This window comes from Calypte anna, chromosome 13 (assembly GCF_003957555.1).
Source record: "Calypte anna isolate BGI_N300 chromosome 13, bCalAnn1_v1.p, whole genome shotgun sequence".
Classification (NCBI taxonomy): Eukaryota; Metazoa; Chordata; class Aves; order Apodiformes; family Trochilidae; genus Calypte; species Calypte anna.
Genome location: NC_044259.1, coordinates 8,481,716 through 8,500,998, shown reverse-complemented (window position 1 = coordinate 8,500,998; position 19,283 = coordinate 8,481,716). Strand labels below are relative to the sequence as shown.

General features: G+C 43.5%; 1 protein-coding gene across 2 annotated transcripts; it reads left to right on the top strand.

Moving 5' to 3' along the window:
- Window positions 1-10,744: 10,744 nt before the first annotated feature.
- On the top strand, window positions 10,745-16,517 carry BOD1 (biorientation of chromosomes in cell division 1). 2 transcript variants are annotated; one of them, XM_030459006.1, is made up of 4 exons: window positions 10,745-10,978; window positions 12,314-12,438; window positions 14,247-14,446; window positions 15,654-16,517. In XM_030459006.1, exons 1-3 carry the CDS (start codon window positions 10,748-10,750, stop codon window positions 14,443-14,445), a joined length of 555 nt encoding a protein of 184 aa, XP_030314866.1. In that variant the 5' UTR covers window positions 10,745-10,747; the 3' UTR covers window position 14,446; window positions 15,654-16,517. The 2 variants fall into 2 exon arrangements, with proteins under 2 accessions (XP_030314866.1, XP_030314867.1); XM_030459007.1 differs by having other exon boundaries at window positions 14,247-14,447; window positions 15,739-16,517.
- Window positions 16,518-19,283: the final 2,766 nt, after the last annotated feature.

The window sequence follows — 19,283 nt, the reverse complement described above, 5'->3', positions numbered from 1 at the left end:
TTTCACCCCTGTCCTGCTTTGCAGTTGCTGCTAGGATTTGCCAAGCTTTCCATTCAGCCACGCTCAGCTCAGAATTAGGCTCCATGCTAAACGCTGTGGGAAGCTGCAATGGAACAAAATGGACTACAAGGTTGTCGGACTTATTTTTCACTCCTTACATTAACTAATTAGCTTTCTTCCTCATTAAAGTCCCTTCAAGCATATCAATTACCCAGCTCTGATGGCAGGGACAGTACAATAGCCCTCACTGCAATCAGATGAGTTGGAATTCAGCACAGCAGACCAACAGGGTGGAGGATTGGGTTACCCGTGTGTCAGCAAAAGGGCATTATTCTCCTGACCTCCATTTTGCAACAAGAGCTGAATGGTGGTTAGGAGAGAGGAGAGGAAATGCCAGGAAAATAGCACAATAAGCATCTTGCTAGGAGCTGCAAGGGAAAACCAGTGCTGTGACAAAAGACAAGAGGAAGATTTAAATGTCAGTCTAAAATTAGGACAGCCTAAAACTTGGCCCCTCTCTTCTTTTGTTTCAAACTAATGGGAGCAGCCTTGCAATTTTGGATTTGGTGAAAACAATTCTCTCTCTTCCCTCTAGGAAAATGGAGGGAATGGTGAAAACAAGGGATTCATCTTAGCAGTGCCTCCATTCTCAGAAGCAGGCATTCAGCCAGCTGTGCTTGTGTCCCAGCATTTACCCACAACAAACTTGCTTAGCCCAGCATCTTAACAACAGCAGATTTCCATAGGTGAATTTTGAGGCAGTTCCAGTTTTTCCAAGCCAATTTACTCACCATTTGTAACAGCAGTATCATATTTGTGAACTGCTGCTATTGCCTCTAGTAACTGGGTTCTTTGCATTTCTTGTACCTGAGCTGTACATTCCCCATCTGCCAGAGACTATTAGAGCTACACTTACCTCAAATGCAAATTATTTCTTAAGCAACAACAACAAAAAGGTAATAGTACTGCCATTGTACCTGTTAATCTTAAACCACTACATTCAGTTGGTTACAGGGATGAAGATGCATTGCTCGATGCAGCTGAATACTTAAAAGCACTGAGACAATAAGAATGCATTAAACTTTTATCTCCAGTGCTACAGCTACAATAAGCAATCAAAGAAATTGCCACTCTCCCAGGGCGCTGGATTGCCTAAAGGAAACTAACTTTTGTCTGGGTGTGTATGAGGAGAGATGGATAAAAGGAGCTCAGATCCCAGCTGCAGTGTGTTGGGCCACTTTGCATTAGTCAAGTGATGAGCAGTGCACAGAGCTCAGGACGCAGCAATTTTATGCAGTCATATGTTGGGAGGAAGAAATAAGATATTTTTCACTCCAAGGATTTCATGACCAAGCCCATTTTTTTTTGATGTAAAATTTATAGGAGACAGTTACCAACCTGATATTCCCTCCAGAGCCCTGTTGTGAAGAAAGTCTTCAGACAAGGCTTTCTTTCCCTCGATGCAATATTTTGGGGACCTGTACATCATGGTGTGATAGGTGTAACTCATCTCTCTGGGAGTAGTAGCACTAGCACTAGCAAATCATATTATAGCTTCTAAAACCACAACAAAGAAATTTAAGCATTCTCCTAAAAACTATGTGTTTCTTTTCCATCTATTATCTAGCCATTTAATGATGTAGAAATTTCATTTCTCATGAAATATCCACAAACTAGCCACTTTTCCTCATGAAATATGGATGAATGATAAAAATCCTTTAGCTCTTGAGAAAATAAACCACTTCAGTCTGAGGAAATGCTCAGTTTCATTATGTCAGAATGCTTTCTTTGCCTTTTTTGACTCAGAACCAGCATGGTTTCAGAAATGGAGGTGCTTGATTTGTTCCAGTCTTGAAACAAAACAAACAACAACAACAAAAAAAACCCCTAAAAAGATGATAGAGACAATTCCAAAATAAACCTTTGCTTTTCAGATGTCAAATGTTTCCTCTTATTTTCCCACATTCATTGTTCAATGGGTAAAATTCTGTGGTAACTCACAGGATTTAAATAATGTTCTGTTTTCAACCCAATTTGATTCTTGGATTCACATATCTCTACATTTACTGTGTACTGCAGATGAAACTTTGAGTATCAACAAGGTATTTGCTACAAGGCCTGCAACACCATTTTCTCAATTTCATTAATATAGCTCTATGTAAAAAAAAATAAATAAAAATCCCCATTACCCTCCGTGCACAATTGTCTCACAATAGTGCCTTTCATCCAAGAATCTGCAAGAGCTTTACCAAGAAGTGGTGTTATATGTACTTTACTGTGTATTAAAAATAATATTTCCTAGAAGCCCTTGATGTGAAATAACTTTTTTTTTAAAGTATCCAGCATGAAACGTTTTTATTTCAGACTTTAAGAGGGGGAAGTAACTGCAAGTTACAGATTTAGGGTGGGCTGGATGGCTTTGGACAACTTTTTAATTAACTCCAATGAATGTCACCTGGACAGCCAGACACTGATGTGCCTAAAAAGCAAGCATGTAGGTAAGTGTTGCCTCTGCAAGCTGCCCTAGGTCCCACAATGAATAAATCAGGGGTATGGGTGACCTCTCAGGTGAGCTCACAGCCCCGTGTGTCAGATCACAGCCACAGCCATGCTCTCCAGACACAATATTGAGGACAACATAATCTACCAACCTTCATATCATGTGGGGATTTTCATACAAAGAATGAACGTTTGGGCAGCCAGAAGCTCCACAGAGCATTTAGTTCAGAGCTTGAAGTGTTTCTAACTCTGCCTGTATCTCGCTCATTTGGGGATTTCCGTAGCAGCTCGGGCTGTTCCACACACCTTTTCTTTGCATTCTTTCATTGTTTTCCAGTTCCAGAAAGATATCAAAATAATGTTCTCTCACCCCATCCCCAAAATATCAAGGGTATATTATAAAATTAGAGGCAGAAAAACATTTCCCTTTGCAAATGGCTCAGCTGTGTGAAAAAAGGAGTGCCTCTCCTTCTCATAATGGGAAGGAGTGAGGAGGGTAGGACACACAAGCCTCAAATTAAAGCCTCAGGAAAGAGATTTCATGAAGAAATGTGGGTTTTGTTCCCTGAGAATAATCAGCATCTTCCTGAGACCCATCATTTTGATTCACTGTTTCACGTGTAAATAATTTACTAAGCTAAAAGGTCAAGAGCTGCAGGTCCTTAGAGAAGGGAAAAAACTGCAAGCTGTAAATAAGGGACAAGTAACTTATGTGGAGCATAAAACATGTTGTGTTGCTACACATAGATGAACATATGCACATATCCACAAAGAATTAGGTGAAAGCAGAGGTCCAGAACCAGCACATAGAGGCAGAAATAACCTCTATTCCATATCTGCCCCCCCTTGAACTTGACTTGAGAGCAGGAAGTACAGTGAATATGATCTTTTGGGATAGAAATTACACTTTTAAATTAGATCCATGGTGCCCAGATGTACTGCTGATGGATGCATGAAACAGAGGGGCAAAAGAAATTAACTTTCAGCCTACTTGTTTTCATATTTTCATCCTCTAATGTCAGGGTAATTGCTCTTCTACTCCTGGATGTGACAGAGCCCAGTCCTTGCCTCCCTGCAGAAGGTAAGTGAACAGCTGCTTTCCTTTCTGACACCAGTGCATTTCCAGTCAGCTGTCAGGCAGCATGAGGTCCCTAAATGCTTATAATGTGTCACACTTTCCTCACTCTCAGCAACTCTAAATACAGAGTTTCACTCCCCAGTTTCAGATAGGACAGGGTGAGGTGAAGAAAAGGGTCAAACTCTGTTCGGGTTCGAAACTATAGAGAATTCCAGGGAGGAAATTCTGGAAAGATGACGCAGTAGAAACAAGCAAAGGGATCACTGGCTGTCGTGGTGTGTTATCCTGACACAGATATTAAAATGGAAAGATCAGAAATAAGCTGCACTTTATCCCAGGCACATCACTCCTCATAATCTTTTTTATAGCAGTACTGCCCTCAATGGCAAAATCTGCGGTATGGAAAGAGAGATATTTCACAGGCTCAGGCAAGGAAAGTAAGTACTGTACTTTGAAAAATATGATTTTGTCCAGCAGTTTGCACAGATAGTCAGGGTTTCTCAGTCTTAGTCCTATCTCTGACACTACATTCCAGAGCAATCACAAGCAATTCATTTTACCACCAAAAAGCTGGTATTTCGCTGCATAGTGGGGCAGTTACTGAATTCATCAGCTTAACTGGCAATTTAATAAACATTTATAAAACATGTGAAAACCTCAAATGAAAGCCTGTTATCCTAGAGTATTATATTACACAGATCCACTACAAGGTTTCATTTGATGATCTAGTATGGAAAATTACCCCCTTATGCATGTATGGCAATAATATTTATATTATTTTTCCCGCATGCTTTTAGACTTTCATAATAATGAAAAAAATGATATAAGATTGAACAACTGACATTTCTGTTTGAAGACACAGCATGCAACTCCTCTGAAAAGTTCTGCAGAGGCTCTGCTCTACAGATATATTTTCCTTAGGTATTTAAAGATACAGTACTTTGAGTTCCAAGTTCTTTCAGTTACAGGATAGAAACCACCAAAAGATGTAGAATAAAACACCATTCTGGAGATGTTTTATCCAAATTCTGTCAACCTAGCACTCTATATACCTGCTGTTACAACACCCAGATACATCTAAATCTATTTTATGCAGATGCAGGTACACACATGTTATATGTATTTACATTAAAAATCAACCAATATATAAATTGCAACACAGTGGTTTGTGCCAGTTGGATTTATGATGCTAGAGGGCAGAGTCTTGCAAGCAATACATAAAAACTAAACCTCAAGAGTAAATTCATTGCACTGCACAGTTACCATTAGCACATTTGCAGGACTGGGGCCTTAGATTAAGTTGAGGCTGATTCAGAAAGTGTGTCATATATACAACATATGTTCCATGGATAATATGTTTCCCAACACTAATGGCAAACGTGCAAGGAATACACATTTTCTCTCAGGGCTCTGGATCCTCTGCAAGGTTGGCAGGCTGGGTGCATGGTGCACATTCTTCAAGAGAGAATTACAGGCCAGGGAACATTCCTCTGACTTCTCAACTCTTTCAGTAAAATTTGCCACCTGTGTAGCCGAGCTGTTCATTCTGTAAATCCACAGGATCTAAAAACTCTGGCAATTCCTCTGGATGCCAAAGCAAGCTCCCCACGGCGCTAACCCCAATCCATCCAAACACCTGGTGAATACTGCATTAACTACTTCAAAGTTTGATACAAGTGCTCAGCTTGGAACAGTTTACACCAAATGGACCAAACTCTCACTCATGAATTTGCTCTGCTTCCAAGGTTTCTGTTACTTCTCTTTAGATACCATGAAAGTGCAGAGGACAGAGGTTGTGATCCTGAGCACAGCTCCATCCTACCACATGAAGGAGCAGAATCTGAGCTTATGCAAAATAATACAACCCTACACACAGTAGGTAAACTTGGCCCAAAACTCACAGGCATTGCTTGTGTGCTCCTAAAGGAGAAGAAAAAAGCAAATTTAGTCTCATTGGCACTGCTGCCAGATTCACCTTGGTTTATAGTCAGCTCATATAAGTACGTTATAGTTCCGTGCACAGACGTATCAGGGCAATATCTGGGTTGTATCTAGGTTGCAAACACACCAGGGAAAAAGCTCACCTGCTAATAGCAGCAAACCAGATTTGGGTCTGTACTGCTGGAGGTCCCAGTGCAGGGAGAAAGGGAGAGAACTTCTACAGCTCCTACCCAGGAGCAGCTGGTTTTTGTGTTGCACAGGCTATGGCTGTCTGGAAATCAAGTAGCATTTTACAAAGCTATAGAATTGCTGGAGCAGATCTGTGCCTCACTTTAAATCTTCTCTGTCTCCTGCAACTCTATTTCCATCCCAGAAAGCCTTTTCTGCAGAGAAAATGGATGGAGATGGTGTTGAAACCTAGCACTGATGTTAATGTCCTGGGCAAAAAATTACACATCCCTCAGAGGTCATTTTGAGCGTGCTGTGCCAGGTAACAAAATTCAAAGTGCAGCTTCAGTAAAGCCCTGAAATGGTTTCCCTTTATTTTTTGATAGCAATGGCAACATCCTATGGGGACTTGTCCTACATGAATATTAGAAGAACAACATTTAGAATTAATTTTAAGATTTTTTTATTTATAAATAGATTGGATTTACAGAAGGGAAATTTCATTCAGAGAAGGGAATGCCTGCATATCTACAGGTTAACCTGAACTTTCTTTCACAGTACCCTGATTCCTCATTTCAGAAGAGACCATTTGTCTCCTTTCCTTTACTTCAAATCCTCCCCTGCACTGAGCTCTGCAAAACATTTAAGGAGGGACATCTTGGAGCAGTGAGAGCTGAAGCCTCCAGTTGTTGTCTTTAGATGGACATCTGAGCCTTATGCTGAGAACATTGTCTGCAATTTCAGAACTACTCCTAAATTACTGGTACAGCTTGTAATTTACTATTACAGTTTTGACATGTGATTTTCCCCAAACACATTGAGCTCCTTAGCCTATTCCCAAACCCAAAACACACAGGCAATGCAAAATCATAGGCCCTGTTTGCTCTGTGGCCTGGTCTGTCAAAAAAACCCAGCACTGCTGCTAGAGCACTGCAATTTTTATTTTTTTTTTTTTAATGACTTCAGTCATTTTTTCTTGCTTGTGATCTGAACGTGTGTGCACATGTGTACGTGAGAGAGGCAGTGGGAATGCCTGAATATGTAGGTTCACCTTCCTCCTCTGCCACAGTCCCCATGGCAATTCCATCTAGGCTCCAGCACACGGAGTGCTTGGCCACAGCCATCTGTTCCAGGTTTCTCTTCCCATCATTGGCAAAGCTCTTAGAAACTAAACTCAGTAACTGGCTTTTGTAATTCTGTGGCCAGAGGTTGTCAGGACATGGAAGAGGAAACTGCCAACTATGTCTCCTCTGCTATAGTCTGTGCCTTTTGGAGCTGGAAAACCTTTAGAGATTAAAATGAACCTTCCCTTCTCCCCAGCTACAGCGACTGCCCCCACTCCAAATCCTGCACACATTGTCTAAGGCAGAAATCTTGTTAAATGTGCAAAACCCAACAGCACTGTATGAAACAGGGTTTACAATATACTTTGGAGTTTTCTGCCTTGCCAGCAGCAGACCTGTGCCTGAGCACTGGAGATGGGCAGGTTATAGCTGGCCTGGTATCAGGCAAAAGCATGAGCAAAGGTAGAAAGCTGGTACCCACTGCAAGGAAGGGAACAAACTCCCATCCCTGTGAGTGTGACACAGCAGTGACACAGGACACAGGACACACCCCTCAACTGTAATTCCATTTCTACAGACAGTGAAAAGCAGAAGCAGGGACCCAACCAAGTATCCCCACTGAGGAAAAGGCAGGCAGGACTGCACTGGTGTGTTTTCTGCACAGACTGCCAGCTACACCATCCTGTGCAAAACACAAGGGTCACACAGGACAGGACAATGGTGCAATTTTTATTGATAGCTTTAAGAAGCAGAAAGGACACAAACATCCATGAAAGTAGACTTCATTCACACCACTTTTAGGGAACAACTTGGTTTTGTCAGCCAACTAAGCTATCCATGAGTATTCTGTAGGCAGCTGTAGCAGAGGGTAACTTTTGCCCCGTGTTATCAGAATTTCCATGGAAAGAGGTGCTGGTTTACAGCTCTTGTGACAGCAACAACAGGAGGGGGAGTGAAGAACAGGGGCTGAAAAAGGAAGAAACCTAAAGGCAAACACTGACAAAAAAGGACTGAGCTCAGCTCTGATAACCTGTGATAGAAAATGTGACTCTGGAAGTATAGTCCTTTACAAATTGAAATGACAATTAAGTATCCACACTTTGGGGACTGGGTTTCAGTGGGTTTGTAACACAAGTAGATAAGACTAAAAATCATTGTTTTGATTGTAATTTTGATCCAAATTTATATCTAAGCCATCTTTTCCTATTTATTTTTCCTGAAGTAACCTTTCTCCCTAAGGTATACAAGATGGCTTCACCTCACAGGCTAAGCATTTATCCCATCATGAGAACTGCATCTTCAAAAGCAGCAGCAAACAGGTAAGATTTCTGCCTTCCTCAGTCTTCTACTGACTTGAACTGTGCAAACTGCCTAAAGCTTTCCTTGAGGGCATGGATATAGGCTGAATTCATAGATCTCATAAATTTTGTACTAGAGATCTGACACAAAGAGAGGTCCACCATTCTCCTCCCAGGGGGACAGATGCTTTATCCAAGACACCACAGTTTAATATGTGTGCCTGTATGCTATGATGTTGGGCACAAATACTCAGATATATTAGATTAAATGCTATGTTTTTTCTCATGCCCCAGCTACAGATCTCAAAAATATGAAACACTGCTTGACCTAGGTCACACAGACAGACAACATGTAAGCAGCACAGATGAATCCGTTATCGCTGCTAACTAGCAGGTTTACCCCTTCCCCCATGCCCTGAAACACCAATTCCATGTCCCTTTGTGCCATGCTGAGAAACAGATCCCTGCATGTACAGATAAATAGGTTCACTAATAATAGCATTATCACCACTGCTCTTCCATCTCAGCACCATCAAGACAAGCTGCCATGGCTGGCGATGGTGACAGCATTTAAATGAAGCAAGAAGCTGCTCTGGGTGCTGCAGGTGGGAGACATCTTGCATAGGTGAAGTTTGCACTAAGGCTTTGCCTCTCCTGCATCCTGGTGCTCACTGTCTCTTTGAGTAATTTGTCAATTGGAAGGAATTTTGACATGAGGCAGTCCCCAGTAAATCCTAGGCTGGATTCTCCTAAATACAATGTGAAATTGAGAGGCTGGCTGTGCCCATGAGGTTGCTCACTTCCAGCTTGCTGGAGATAGAAGAAACCCTTTCCAGAACACTGGGAAACTTGTACCAATAATAATAATAATAATAACAAAATAATTAAAAAATGTAATTAATAAAATTACCACCTTCTCCTTAGCGCCCTTTCTGCTGCTGCGATTTACTCGGGCAGAGAGAGACCACCTCTCCTGTTCCTGCTGCCTTTTCCCTAAGGAAATGATGGATTGGGTTCTGCCTGGCGGGGTGACGGCACCGCCGGACCGGGACCACGGCCGCCGGCTGCCCTCTGCTGGGGCTGCTGCCTGGCGCCCTGCCCCTGCCGGATCCCACCGGGGTCCCCAGGGGAGGAGGCAGGGCTGTGTCCCCTAAAACATACAGAATGAAGAGCTGCAGGATCACGTGAGAATTTTGTTTTTCTATAAAAAATACTTCCACGTTGGTTACAGGAGTCTGCTGTGGGTGCTGCTCGGTGTGCTGCTCCGCCCCAGGGCTTGTGGGGACAGTGACATCTCCGGGCTGCTCAAAAGCGGTGGGGGAGAAAGGGCTGCTGGCAGCTGTCAGGCAGGAATGCGATTCCAAGGATATTTCTGTGTGCCTGGATGAGTTGGGGGGGTTATACCCACCTCTGAGATAGCCAACACAGACCAGCACTGGGTCACCACAGTGACAGGGTGTCTGGCCAGAGGGACAGCTTTTCCACAACAAAGGGAAAAAAAAGGGCCTTTGCACACCTGAGTGTCTCTCCACAAAACACCAGAGTTGTGGGAGGTACTTTTGTCAGTGTAACACTCAGCCTCTGTACACACTTCTGTTTTTTCCTCTCCTTGCCAGATAGAAAGGGACAGATGGTGCTGCCTCTCAGAGCTGCTGAAGCTTAATCAGTCATCTTTCTGCTCATTCAGTGGTGCACAAAAAGCAAGGTGAGGATGCACCTTTGAGGAGGGCTGGATTATGACATTCACAGACACCTCCCTCTCCTGCAGTTAAGGTGGGAATATCCTCATGAGTTCAGTTCTTCTTTACCATGTCACTAGGGAAGAAATAAAACTAACACGATGTGTACCCTGCAGCTTGCAGATGTCATCAGAACAATAACTGGCATTGATTGTCCAAGCTCACACAACAGATAAAAGGACCTTTAACAGAGACCCCCTTGCTCATGCACCCTGCAGGGACCTGTGGTGGGGGAGCCTTTGGTGCTGCCCTTCCTTTTGCTAATGGTGTGACAAACATCAGGTCCTGGTGAAAATCCTGCATGATCTCACACAAACTGATTTTTTGCCCGAATTTCAATGAATGCTGCCCTCAGTACACCACTGAGAAACAAGTCACAACTTGGCAGATATTCTCTGAGGAGTGCAAGAGCCTCCCCGGGATGGGAACACAAACAGCCGGAGGGGCCTGAAAGATCCTGAGGTAAAACCCAGGCCCCGCACTGCAGCACCAGCAGAACAGAGGCCTGAGTGGTCTGGACCCTGGGAGCTGAGTACTGTGTGCTCAGCATCCTGCGCCCGACCTGTCCGGCTTATCAGGGCACCACCAAACTGCCCGCCGGGACAACCCCTTCCCCAGACGAGGGAAGTGTCTCTACTGCCGGTGGAGATGGGCAGGAGGCGGGCGCCGTCCCATCACGCGAACTACAATTCCCAAGATGCAGCGCAACAAACAGCGCGCCCGCCCCTCCGCTGCCCTGTGGGGGATGCCGTCGCGGTGCACCCTGGGACTTGTAGTTCTTCCGAGCCACCTGCGGCCCAGGCCCTATAAGTGTCACTGCCGCGGAGGACTCGCCTCCCCGTGATGCAGCGCGCCGGAGCAACGCAGAACGCCGCGCGCCGCCGGCGACAATCGCGGTGCCGGGGGCTGCGGGCGAGCGTTTCGCAGCCGCTGGCGGGCCCCGGGCGCGGGCCGTGGGCCATGTCCGAGAGCAGCAGCGCCGGCGGGACCGCCCCGGGCGGGGGGAGCGGCGGAGCAGGCGGCGGAGGGGGCGCAGGTGGTGCGGGCTCCGGTTCGGGGCCCGGCGCTACCGACCCGGCCTCGTTGCCACCCGGCGACGCGCAGCTCATCGCCATCATTGTGGAGCAGCTGAAGAGCCGCGGCCTCTTCGACGGCTTCCGACGGGACTGCCTGGCCGACGTGGACACCAAGGTAACGCCGCCGAACCGGGCAGTCCCCAGGGATCGTGGGCGGGACGGGACAGCCGGTGTCTCCTTCCCAGGGCGCAGCTGCCGGCACCCTCCCTGAAACCCGCTTGTCCTTGGCCTAAGGGGCTCCCTTCCCTTCCCCTTCCTTTTCCCTGCGGTGCTGCTGTCCCGGTCGGGGAGGTTCCACTCCCCGGCATGTGTCAGGCAGGCTGCATTAGGGTTGGTTCCGACTCGAAGTGATAACGATACCCCCGGGATGAAACGGTCCAGAGAACAGGCTCAGACTTTCATTTTCTAGCCCAGGCATTATTAGGAAGATGGTGCCTCCCATAAGAACGCTGCTTCTCCCGAGCATCCTTGCCACATATCCCAAGTAAGCATTTAACCTTTGCTGAGCAGGTGTTCTCAGGCTATTGCTTAAAACAAATTTCTTCCTTGGTCGCAACATGATGCCCTGAGTGTGTGTGGGCAGTGTGGAGGATGGGTTATTCACAACTGCCCTGGCAAAATTAAACACTGACGGTGTTTAAAATTAAAACTGATGGTTTGCTTTCCCAACCTGTTAGGCTTTCAGCACATGTCCTGTTCTGGGATCTGCAGCTGTCATTCTCATTTTCACCCACTACAGAAGCTATGGCAAAACCATTCCTGAAGCTGCCAGGTCATCTGCACAGAGTAGCTTTGAGTTGACAAATACACCCCAGTGTTTGATCTCACTGCCCTGAACAGACACAGCATCTCTGTTAACAACCCTGTCATTCATCATCCCATATGCATATCAAATTCTGACACTTAAATGTTGCCATTTGTTTGCACTGTACAAAGATCTGAACATTCCTCTGTATTTATATGGATTTCTTAGTTCAAGTCTTGTTCACTGGAATTAAATTACCACTGATAAAACCTGCATAATTCTTATCTCCTGTGTTAGTGTCACAGAAGCAAATAATTGTCACTTTGTTAGGGACAATATTACTTAGCCTGTTTTCTAGGAATTCTGTGATGAAGTGTGATGTGTTTCCAGACAACATAAACTGTGCTTAAACAACTCCTTCCTGCACAGGCAGTGTGCATTTCACATAAGTTATGAGCAAGACAATTTTAAAACCAACCTCTTTGAGTTATTACAGTAGCACAATGACCTCCTGTTCTTTGCAATTACCAGTTGTGTTCCTCAGAGAAACAAGCTTACCTTTTGTTCAGAAAGCAAGAATGGAGAATATAGACAACAGGACAGGAGTGTACATGACAAAAGATGTACTCTGAAGGACTCTGGCAGAGGATGGTTCTGAGATCTTTTAGCAGTTTAATCAGATTTTTTTTTAATTCTGTTTTTTAGCCAGCCTATCAAAATTTGAGGCAGAAAGTAGACAACTTTGTATCAACCCATCTGGACAAACAGGAATGGAATCCAGCAATGAACAAAAACCAGTTACGAAATGGGCTCAGGCAGAGTGTGATTCAGTAAGTAAAGCAACATTCTGTGAAATACTGGTAATGCTGTTTGATAAGTAGCACATAGTTATCCTAGCTCATTGCCCAAGTCAAATAAGAATTTGCAGAATTAAGTTTTTCACAACACTTTCTGTTGTGCTCTCCCCAATTCTATAATAGTGGATGCAGTCTTGCCTCTCATGAGAACACATACATTGCTGCTTTACCTCAGGTTTGTATTTTCACAAGCTGAACAGCATGGTGAAATACTCATATTTGTGGTCTAGCCAAGGTATTGCTGCAAATCTCCAACACTGTGCCTGATAGCAGAACTGCACCTGATGTGCTGAGCTGAAAGACCTTGACCTTCATTTTCAGAAAAGAGATGAGCCTACATCACGAATTTTAAAAATCCCAAGGTGCCAAAGTTGTTTAGGTAGACTCCAGCCACTAGTAGGCAGTAATCAGATCAGGCAAGCCTGATTTCATGCAGCAGAGGGCAGATAGAACATTTCCAGCGTGACAGGAAAGTCAGCTTGAACTATGCAGCTGAGAATTAGGTTTACTACCTCTTGCTGCTAACTTGTTGCAGTCAGGAGCACAAGCCTTACCTTGTCTGAGTAAATGTCATGGCTGAAAAGTCCACAGTAAAAGTTACAAGGAGAGGAGCAGCAGAGAACTTTATAATGATATTTATGATTATAAGAAAGGCTATTAGAATGTCTCACACACAGAATAAACTCTTTAAGAGTGTTTGATAGAACCTATAAATCATTCATATGTAACATTCTGTAATTGGAGAAGGGAGTATCTGCTGGAAATACAGAATTCCCTGTCTTTACTTGGAATCCATGAGACATGTTGGTCAGTTCATGCTTCCTCTTATTCCATGTCACTCTACCAATAGAATGAAGCAGACAACTGTGAATTTTTATATCACATAAGTAGAATGTGATGTAGTTTAACTGTGCTGCTCATGTAAACACGACACACAACATTTGGTAGTATATAGGGGTTCCTGTCACTCCTGTAGTTGCGGGACTGAGCACTGAGGGTCTCAAGATGTGTATGTCCTTTACATGTAGCCTGTGTCCATCTGCTGTTACCTGGAGGTGACACAATGTGCTGTGACTCTGCACCAACTCACTCACCAGCATTCATGGTCTTAAAAATCTTGTGGCTGCTTTTCTGAGCGCCAGGCAAAGTCTCCATTTCCTGTCCCCTGCTCCCTTGCAGACATGACTTAAGCCTGCTAGACAGCCTGTGCCCCACAATCCAAAAGTCTGACACAGCCCCTGAAGTAATAAGTCACTTCAGTTGCTAGTGTTCAGTTCCAGAGACTTTGCTGTGTGCTATATGTGCTTGTTTTTATAATTAATGCCCATCTGTCTAGACTAACAGTTAAAAGGAGTGAGTGACAGTAATGTTATTAGAGGGAAGGTCTCTTGTCCCTTGAGCCAGCCAAAAAAAAAAACCTATGCTCTCACCTTCCCTCCTCCTCAGAATACCTTGCTTCCCTTGTTTGTGCCAAAATGTGTTTGTTTGCTTTTGTGTTGACCTCATTTCCACATGAGCCCTATTAAAGTGGCTCTTGTCCAACATGTCATTTAAGTACCTGGGAGACTAGATGGCAGCTGTTAATTTTGTAGGGAGAACTTGGAGGGGGTGGGGGAAGTAGGTGATTGAAACAACTCCCTGTTAAGGATCTACTGAGTGGGCTGCAGTTCTCACCATGTTAATTCTAATTGCAGTTGACAGGAGGGCTCTGGAGAATTACTGGAAGAGATTGGGGAGAAGTTTTTCAGAGGAGTTGAATGACTTCTTTGTCTTTGTTCAAGGTCAGGAATGCTGGAAGCTGGAGTGGACAGAATTATTTCTCAGGTGGTGGATCCAAAACTAAACCACATCTTCAGGCCCCAGATAGAGAGGGCGATTCATGAATTTTTGGCTGCACAAAAGAAAGAGGAAAGTGTGCCAGCTCCTCCTCCAGAGCCTGAGAATAAGGATCCTCCTGCTCCATCTCAGGATGCCTCCTAAAGGTCTTGTATCTCTGCACTTACTACTTATGTTTTTACCTCATCTCTGTAGTTTGTATAATGAAAGACAGAGAAGACATTGTATTCTTCCTGGCTTGACAGGGAGGACACTTTGATCATCAGCATGTTGTCAATGTCAGACAGTCATCTGAGCAGCTTCCACTTAAGTATCTGCTAAAAATATATTGGGACTGAAGACATAGGTATGATGTAGAACAGCTATCAAGGAACACTGTGGACTGTGCCAGTGCTGGTTTTGGATCAGGCCAAAAGGCCTTTTATTCCTGTAAAAGCATATCCAGCAGTGATTGACATGGAATTGGCTTGATAGCTTTCAGAACAATATCAAATAGATTAAAAATATATATCCTTTGCTGAAATACAGCTGAAAGGAGAGTGATGACAAGTTACTGTGCTTTAGCATTGGAAGTTTTAGATAGCTCTTCTTTAGAACATACACTGGAGTGTTGAATTGTTAGTGCCTGAAATACTCACTGCTGGCATAAGGGTAAGATCTCTGGGAGTGAATAACTGTTCATTCCAAACTGACTGGTTAAAATAGAGCAACCTATATCTTCCCAGCTGAGAGGACTGAGGGTGCCTTTCTTGCAAACACGTTCATTCTGGCTTTTGTGATTAAAATAACTCAAGGGGCCTGAGGGTGGTATAATTGCTACTCTGTCTTAACACAAATGCCTGTGCACCCATCTCTGCTAAAGTTCTTTATCTTAACATTGATTGAAATACTGAAGCCTGTGTACACATACTGAGGAACCTCTATCTCTATGGAAAATTTCAATCTGCAGCTTTACTGGGGAGCTTAAAACCATACTGCATAAAAGGACTTTAATTGTGAATTGTTCTAGCTGCTGGGGTTTCTGAAAGCAAAAATTTTCCTTACAATCTACAGCTGATACATTAAGAAGGAATAAGTAATCTTACAACACCTTTCTTAGGCTTCTATTGACTAGAACAATGGACATGTTTTTTAGCTTAATAGATGTTAAAGTGCTTGTAGTATCATCCTGAGTTAGTTACCTGTGACTTGCAGCTTTAATAGATCTTTGCATTTGCTGGTTCAAGTAGTTTAAAGTCTGTTATAACCTGCAGCTAAGTGCAGCTGTTAACTAATATATGCTAATCCATTCACTATTCAAAAGCATTTACTAGTGGAGGTACTATCCTTTAATTTTTTTTTTTTTTTTTTGCAGTGAGCTCCTGATACAAGCAGCTGCAGTTGCAAAATACATGTTCTGTTAGGTTGGCAATGGTTTCCTTGTTCCATTTGGTGCAGGATTGCTGTCTGCCAAAGATCATAAACCTTTATCAGACCTGTGGGAAGACACTGAAATCAGTGAAATTCAGATGCATCCAGAGTTCTGCATGTGGAGGGACAGCCAAGTGGGAAGATATTTTTGCTGCTGATCCCATTACAGAGAGAAGCCATGGACTCTTCTCAGTCATTCCTTCAGGCAAGGGGGTGGGAAGAGAAAGGGAGTTGGCTCTCGTATGGAGGGAACAGAGAAGTGGTTTGATAGGATACTAGACTTGGGAGCTGGAAGAAAAGATATTTGGGGGGTGGGGAGTCTCTTGTTGACCAAGTAAGAACAAATAGATTTTCTTTGATGTAAGGCAGATGAGAGGAAGTGTCATACACTTCTGCTGCATAACACAGCACTGAGTAGGAGATGCCAAGTCAGGTGTAATTCATTGCACTGCCTGCTTTAGGGGAGATATTTCCTGTCCAAAACTGGAAAGAAAACTTCAGGATCAATTATGTAGATAATTTCTGTTGTATCACAGGAAAATGTTTACAGTTGGCTATGACTATAGCTGATTCACTTTTATTTCCTAGGTAACTAGGAAGCCAAGGGCACCAGAGCAGGTGATCAGTTTGAAACTTGCCTCTTTCAACTTGACTTTTCTTTCCCATTAAATTTCTCAGGTGTCTAGAGGAAACTGTCCTATGCTTTCAGCTTGAATGCATGCAGTGTCCTCTGGATGACAGTCAAGTAGAGAATGTGATCAAATATTCAGCCAGCAAATGTCCATACCTTTTGCAATAAAATACTTCAAAAAGCATCTCTGACTCTTGGCTTTGTAACTTTTTTTTTTTCTTAAGGAAAAACTACTTTAAAGAAATCCATGATTCCTGGAGCCCTAATGGAAGTGTGACTTTATATAGTTCATAGATTAATCCAGGACTGACAACATGGGGTTGTTAGTAGCAGTTACCATGGAAAAAGGCACATGCTAGTATTCCCCTCCATGAAGGTGTCTCAAAAAAATTTCTAAAATATCAAAGAACTGAACTGACATCCCCTCATCTCATTTATGAGCTATAAATCCTCAGTAAGTTCAATCTGATGCTTGTGACAGTGAAGACATGTTTAACCTCAGGAAAACAATATGCTTCTAGCAATAGGCAGAGCTAGGCCATTTTTTTCTCCTTTCAAACAGCAGTTTTAAGAAGCTAGGAACTTCCTGTGCCATGGAATAGCACTCAATAGTGTTTTGAATCCTTGCTATTCATGGGCTACACATCTCAGCTGCAGCCTTATCCCTCGACCTTATAAGTTACCAGATGCAATTCCAGCTATACTCTGCTCCCCTTTCAAAACAGGTAATTTGCAAGGAAGATTTATGCTGTGGTTTAATCTAGCTAACTTAGTACCTCCTCTCAACACAGCTATGTGCAGAAAAGGAGGTGGCAGGACATCTGGTACTTTAAACCCTTCAGGAGAGCTCTGAACTTACACAATTCTTCCATCAATATTTTTATCCTACTGGAGAGTGTTCCTCTCAGAATGGGAACTTAAGATACCTGTACTTATTAGTGATAAGTCTGTTGGCTGCAACCTTCCCAACAGGGTTTGAAAAAGATCTATATTGTGGGATAATCCGATTGTGTGGCTTGTTTCTCATTGTTACATAGTTTGTGTTCCTGCTGTAGAACAGGACAATGGGTCTGTGAGGAAAGGGTGCTCTCCTGCATGTTGATTTGTGGTGAAAGACAGCACTCCAAATCAGCAGTAGATGCTTTTCCATAGGGAAAAGGGCAGCTGCTGGCAGGAAAAGATCCATGTTTTTACCTCCTGGTACGGGGTCCTGAACACTTCTTTGAAATTGAACCATTTATGCAGGGCAAAAAACAAGTGTCTAGAAAGAAAGCAAGTGAAAAGGATTCTAACTGTGCTTAGGCAAAGTCTGGATTACAGTAACAGTAGTTAGGAACCAGGGATGCTAGTTCAGTTTCAAAAAAGTAGTAAGTAAAGCTGGATTTACTGCAGTGAAGAGGGAATCTGAACCTGTGTTTCCTAGTTCTGACAGGTACTTTAACAGCTGAGTGAAGGACAGATTCAGACTGTAGTTTTTAAAAGATCTTTCCATTGTTCTCTCCAAGTGTGGTGCAGTGTTACAAACACTAATGCTGTGCCACTGCTGTGCATCTGTAGGGCTGTGGCTTTAGCTGGTCTCAGCCAATGCTCAGTGCATGACTGCAATGACCCTGGGAACTTTCAGAACTGAGGCACTTAATGTGCTTAGGCAGCCAGTCCACATTTTGGATCCTAACCTTTAATGTTTGAGTGTTAAAGTCCTTGCTTTGGATCAGACTCTTGGAACTAACAAGACTTGGAAACACAGTTTACTTATAATGGGGCAGTTAAGAAAATCACCAAGTCATTACCATGATGAAGAAATGGCAAGTAGTGCCCTTTGATTTTATACCTTTGTCCTGGCAGTGGATAGAAACAGGATTCTAGCCTGAATAACTTGAAATCTTTACACCAGAACAAGAGCACAAGTTTGTACCTAATGTAGCAATGAAATTGTATAGTAGGATATTGGGCTAGAGTTAGCATATTAGTTTACAATACTATGCTGGATATGCTCATTGCAGTCTGAAGGGCAGATGAGCCCTGATCAAATGGGTCTTTCTTTGATCTCAGAGTCCTTCTCGCAGTCAAATTGACTTTTCCCATTTCCTGGACAGTCATTCAGTACCTCAAATTTGCATTCTCAGATGTTCATGCTTTTACTAAATTTCAAGAGATTGAACCATATACTAATAATGTGATGGAGCTTTAAAGGTTTTCTGCCTCCCTGGCTTTGCCTGTCCCAACCCTGTGGATTTGCTTCTGCCAAGTCACAAAAGACCAAGACCATCTGCACTTTAAAGAAAACACACAGGGAGTTTTGGAGTCGTACACTTGGAAAACCATCCTTGCTGCTCCATGGCTGCTCTGCCTTAAGGAAGTGCTGAAGCCCAAAGCTTACAGGAGCCAGCCTGGCTCAGAAGGTAGGTTCTGCACTAGGAACAAGGAGGTTCCAGTTCTCTGCAGTCCTGCTAGTCCACAGCCATGTCCATGGCTGGTTGTTTTACCTGTTTGCTTGCCTGTGAAGATAACTTCACCTTCCTACATAAGCCCTGGGGTGGGGAGGGAGTCAGGTGCTATATTTAGGCTCAGTACAATGAAAACAGAATTAAAGGAATGCACATATCAGTACACATACACACTGGGAAGTTGTGATATACTGTACAAGTATAAAGGATTATACATTATAGCTGAAGTTCCACAGAATGATCTTGAAACTCACTTCTTGCTGGCCAGACTAGGGGTTTCAGTTATGCCATTTAGTGTCAGATTGAGATTGCAGAATTAGAAGCACACAGCTTGAACTATGAACCAATGAACCCAGTTTCACAAGGAGGAAAACAACCCACTAAAACCCACAAACCTATCTGGAAGGATTGCATTGCCACACACAGTAAATCATCCAATTACCACTGACAGCTAAGTGGCATACAAGACAGTGCCTGAAATTCTAGCTGTTGCT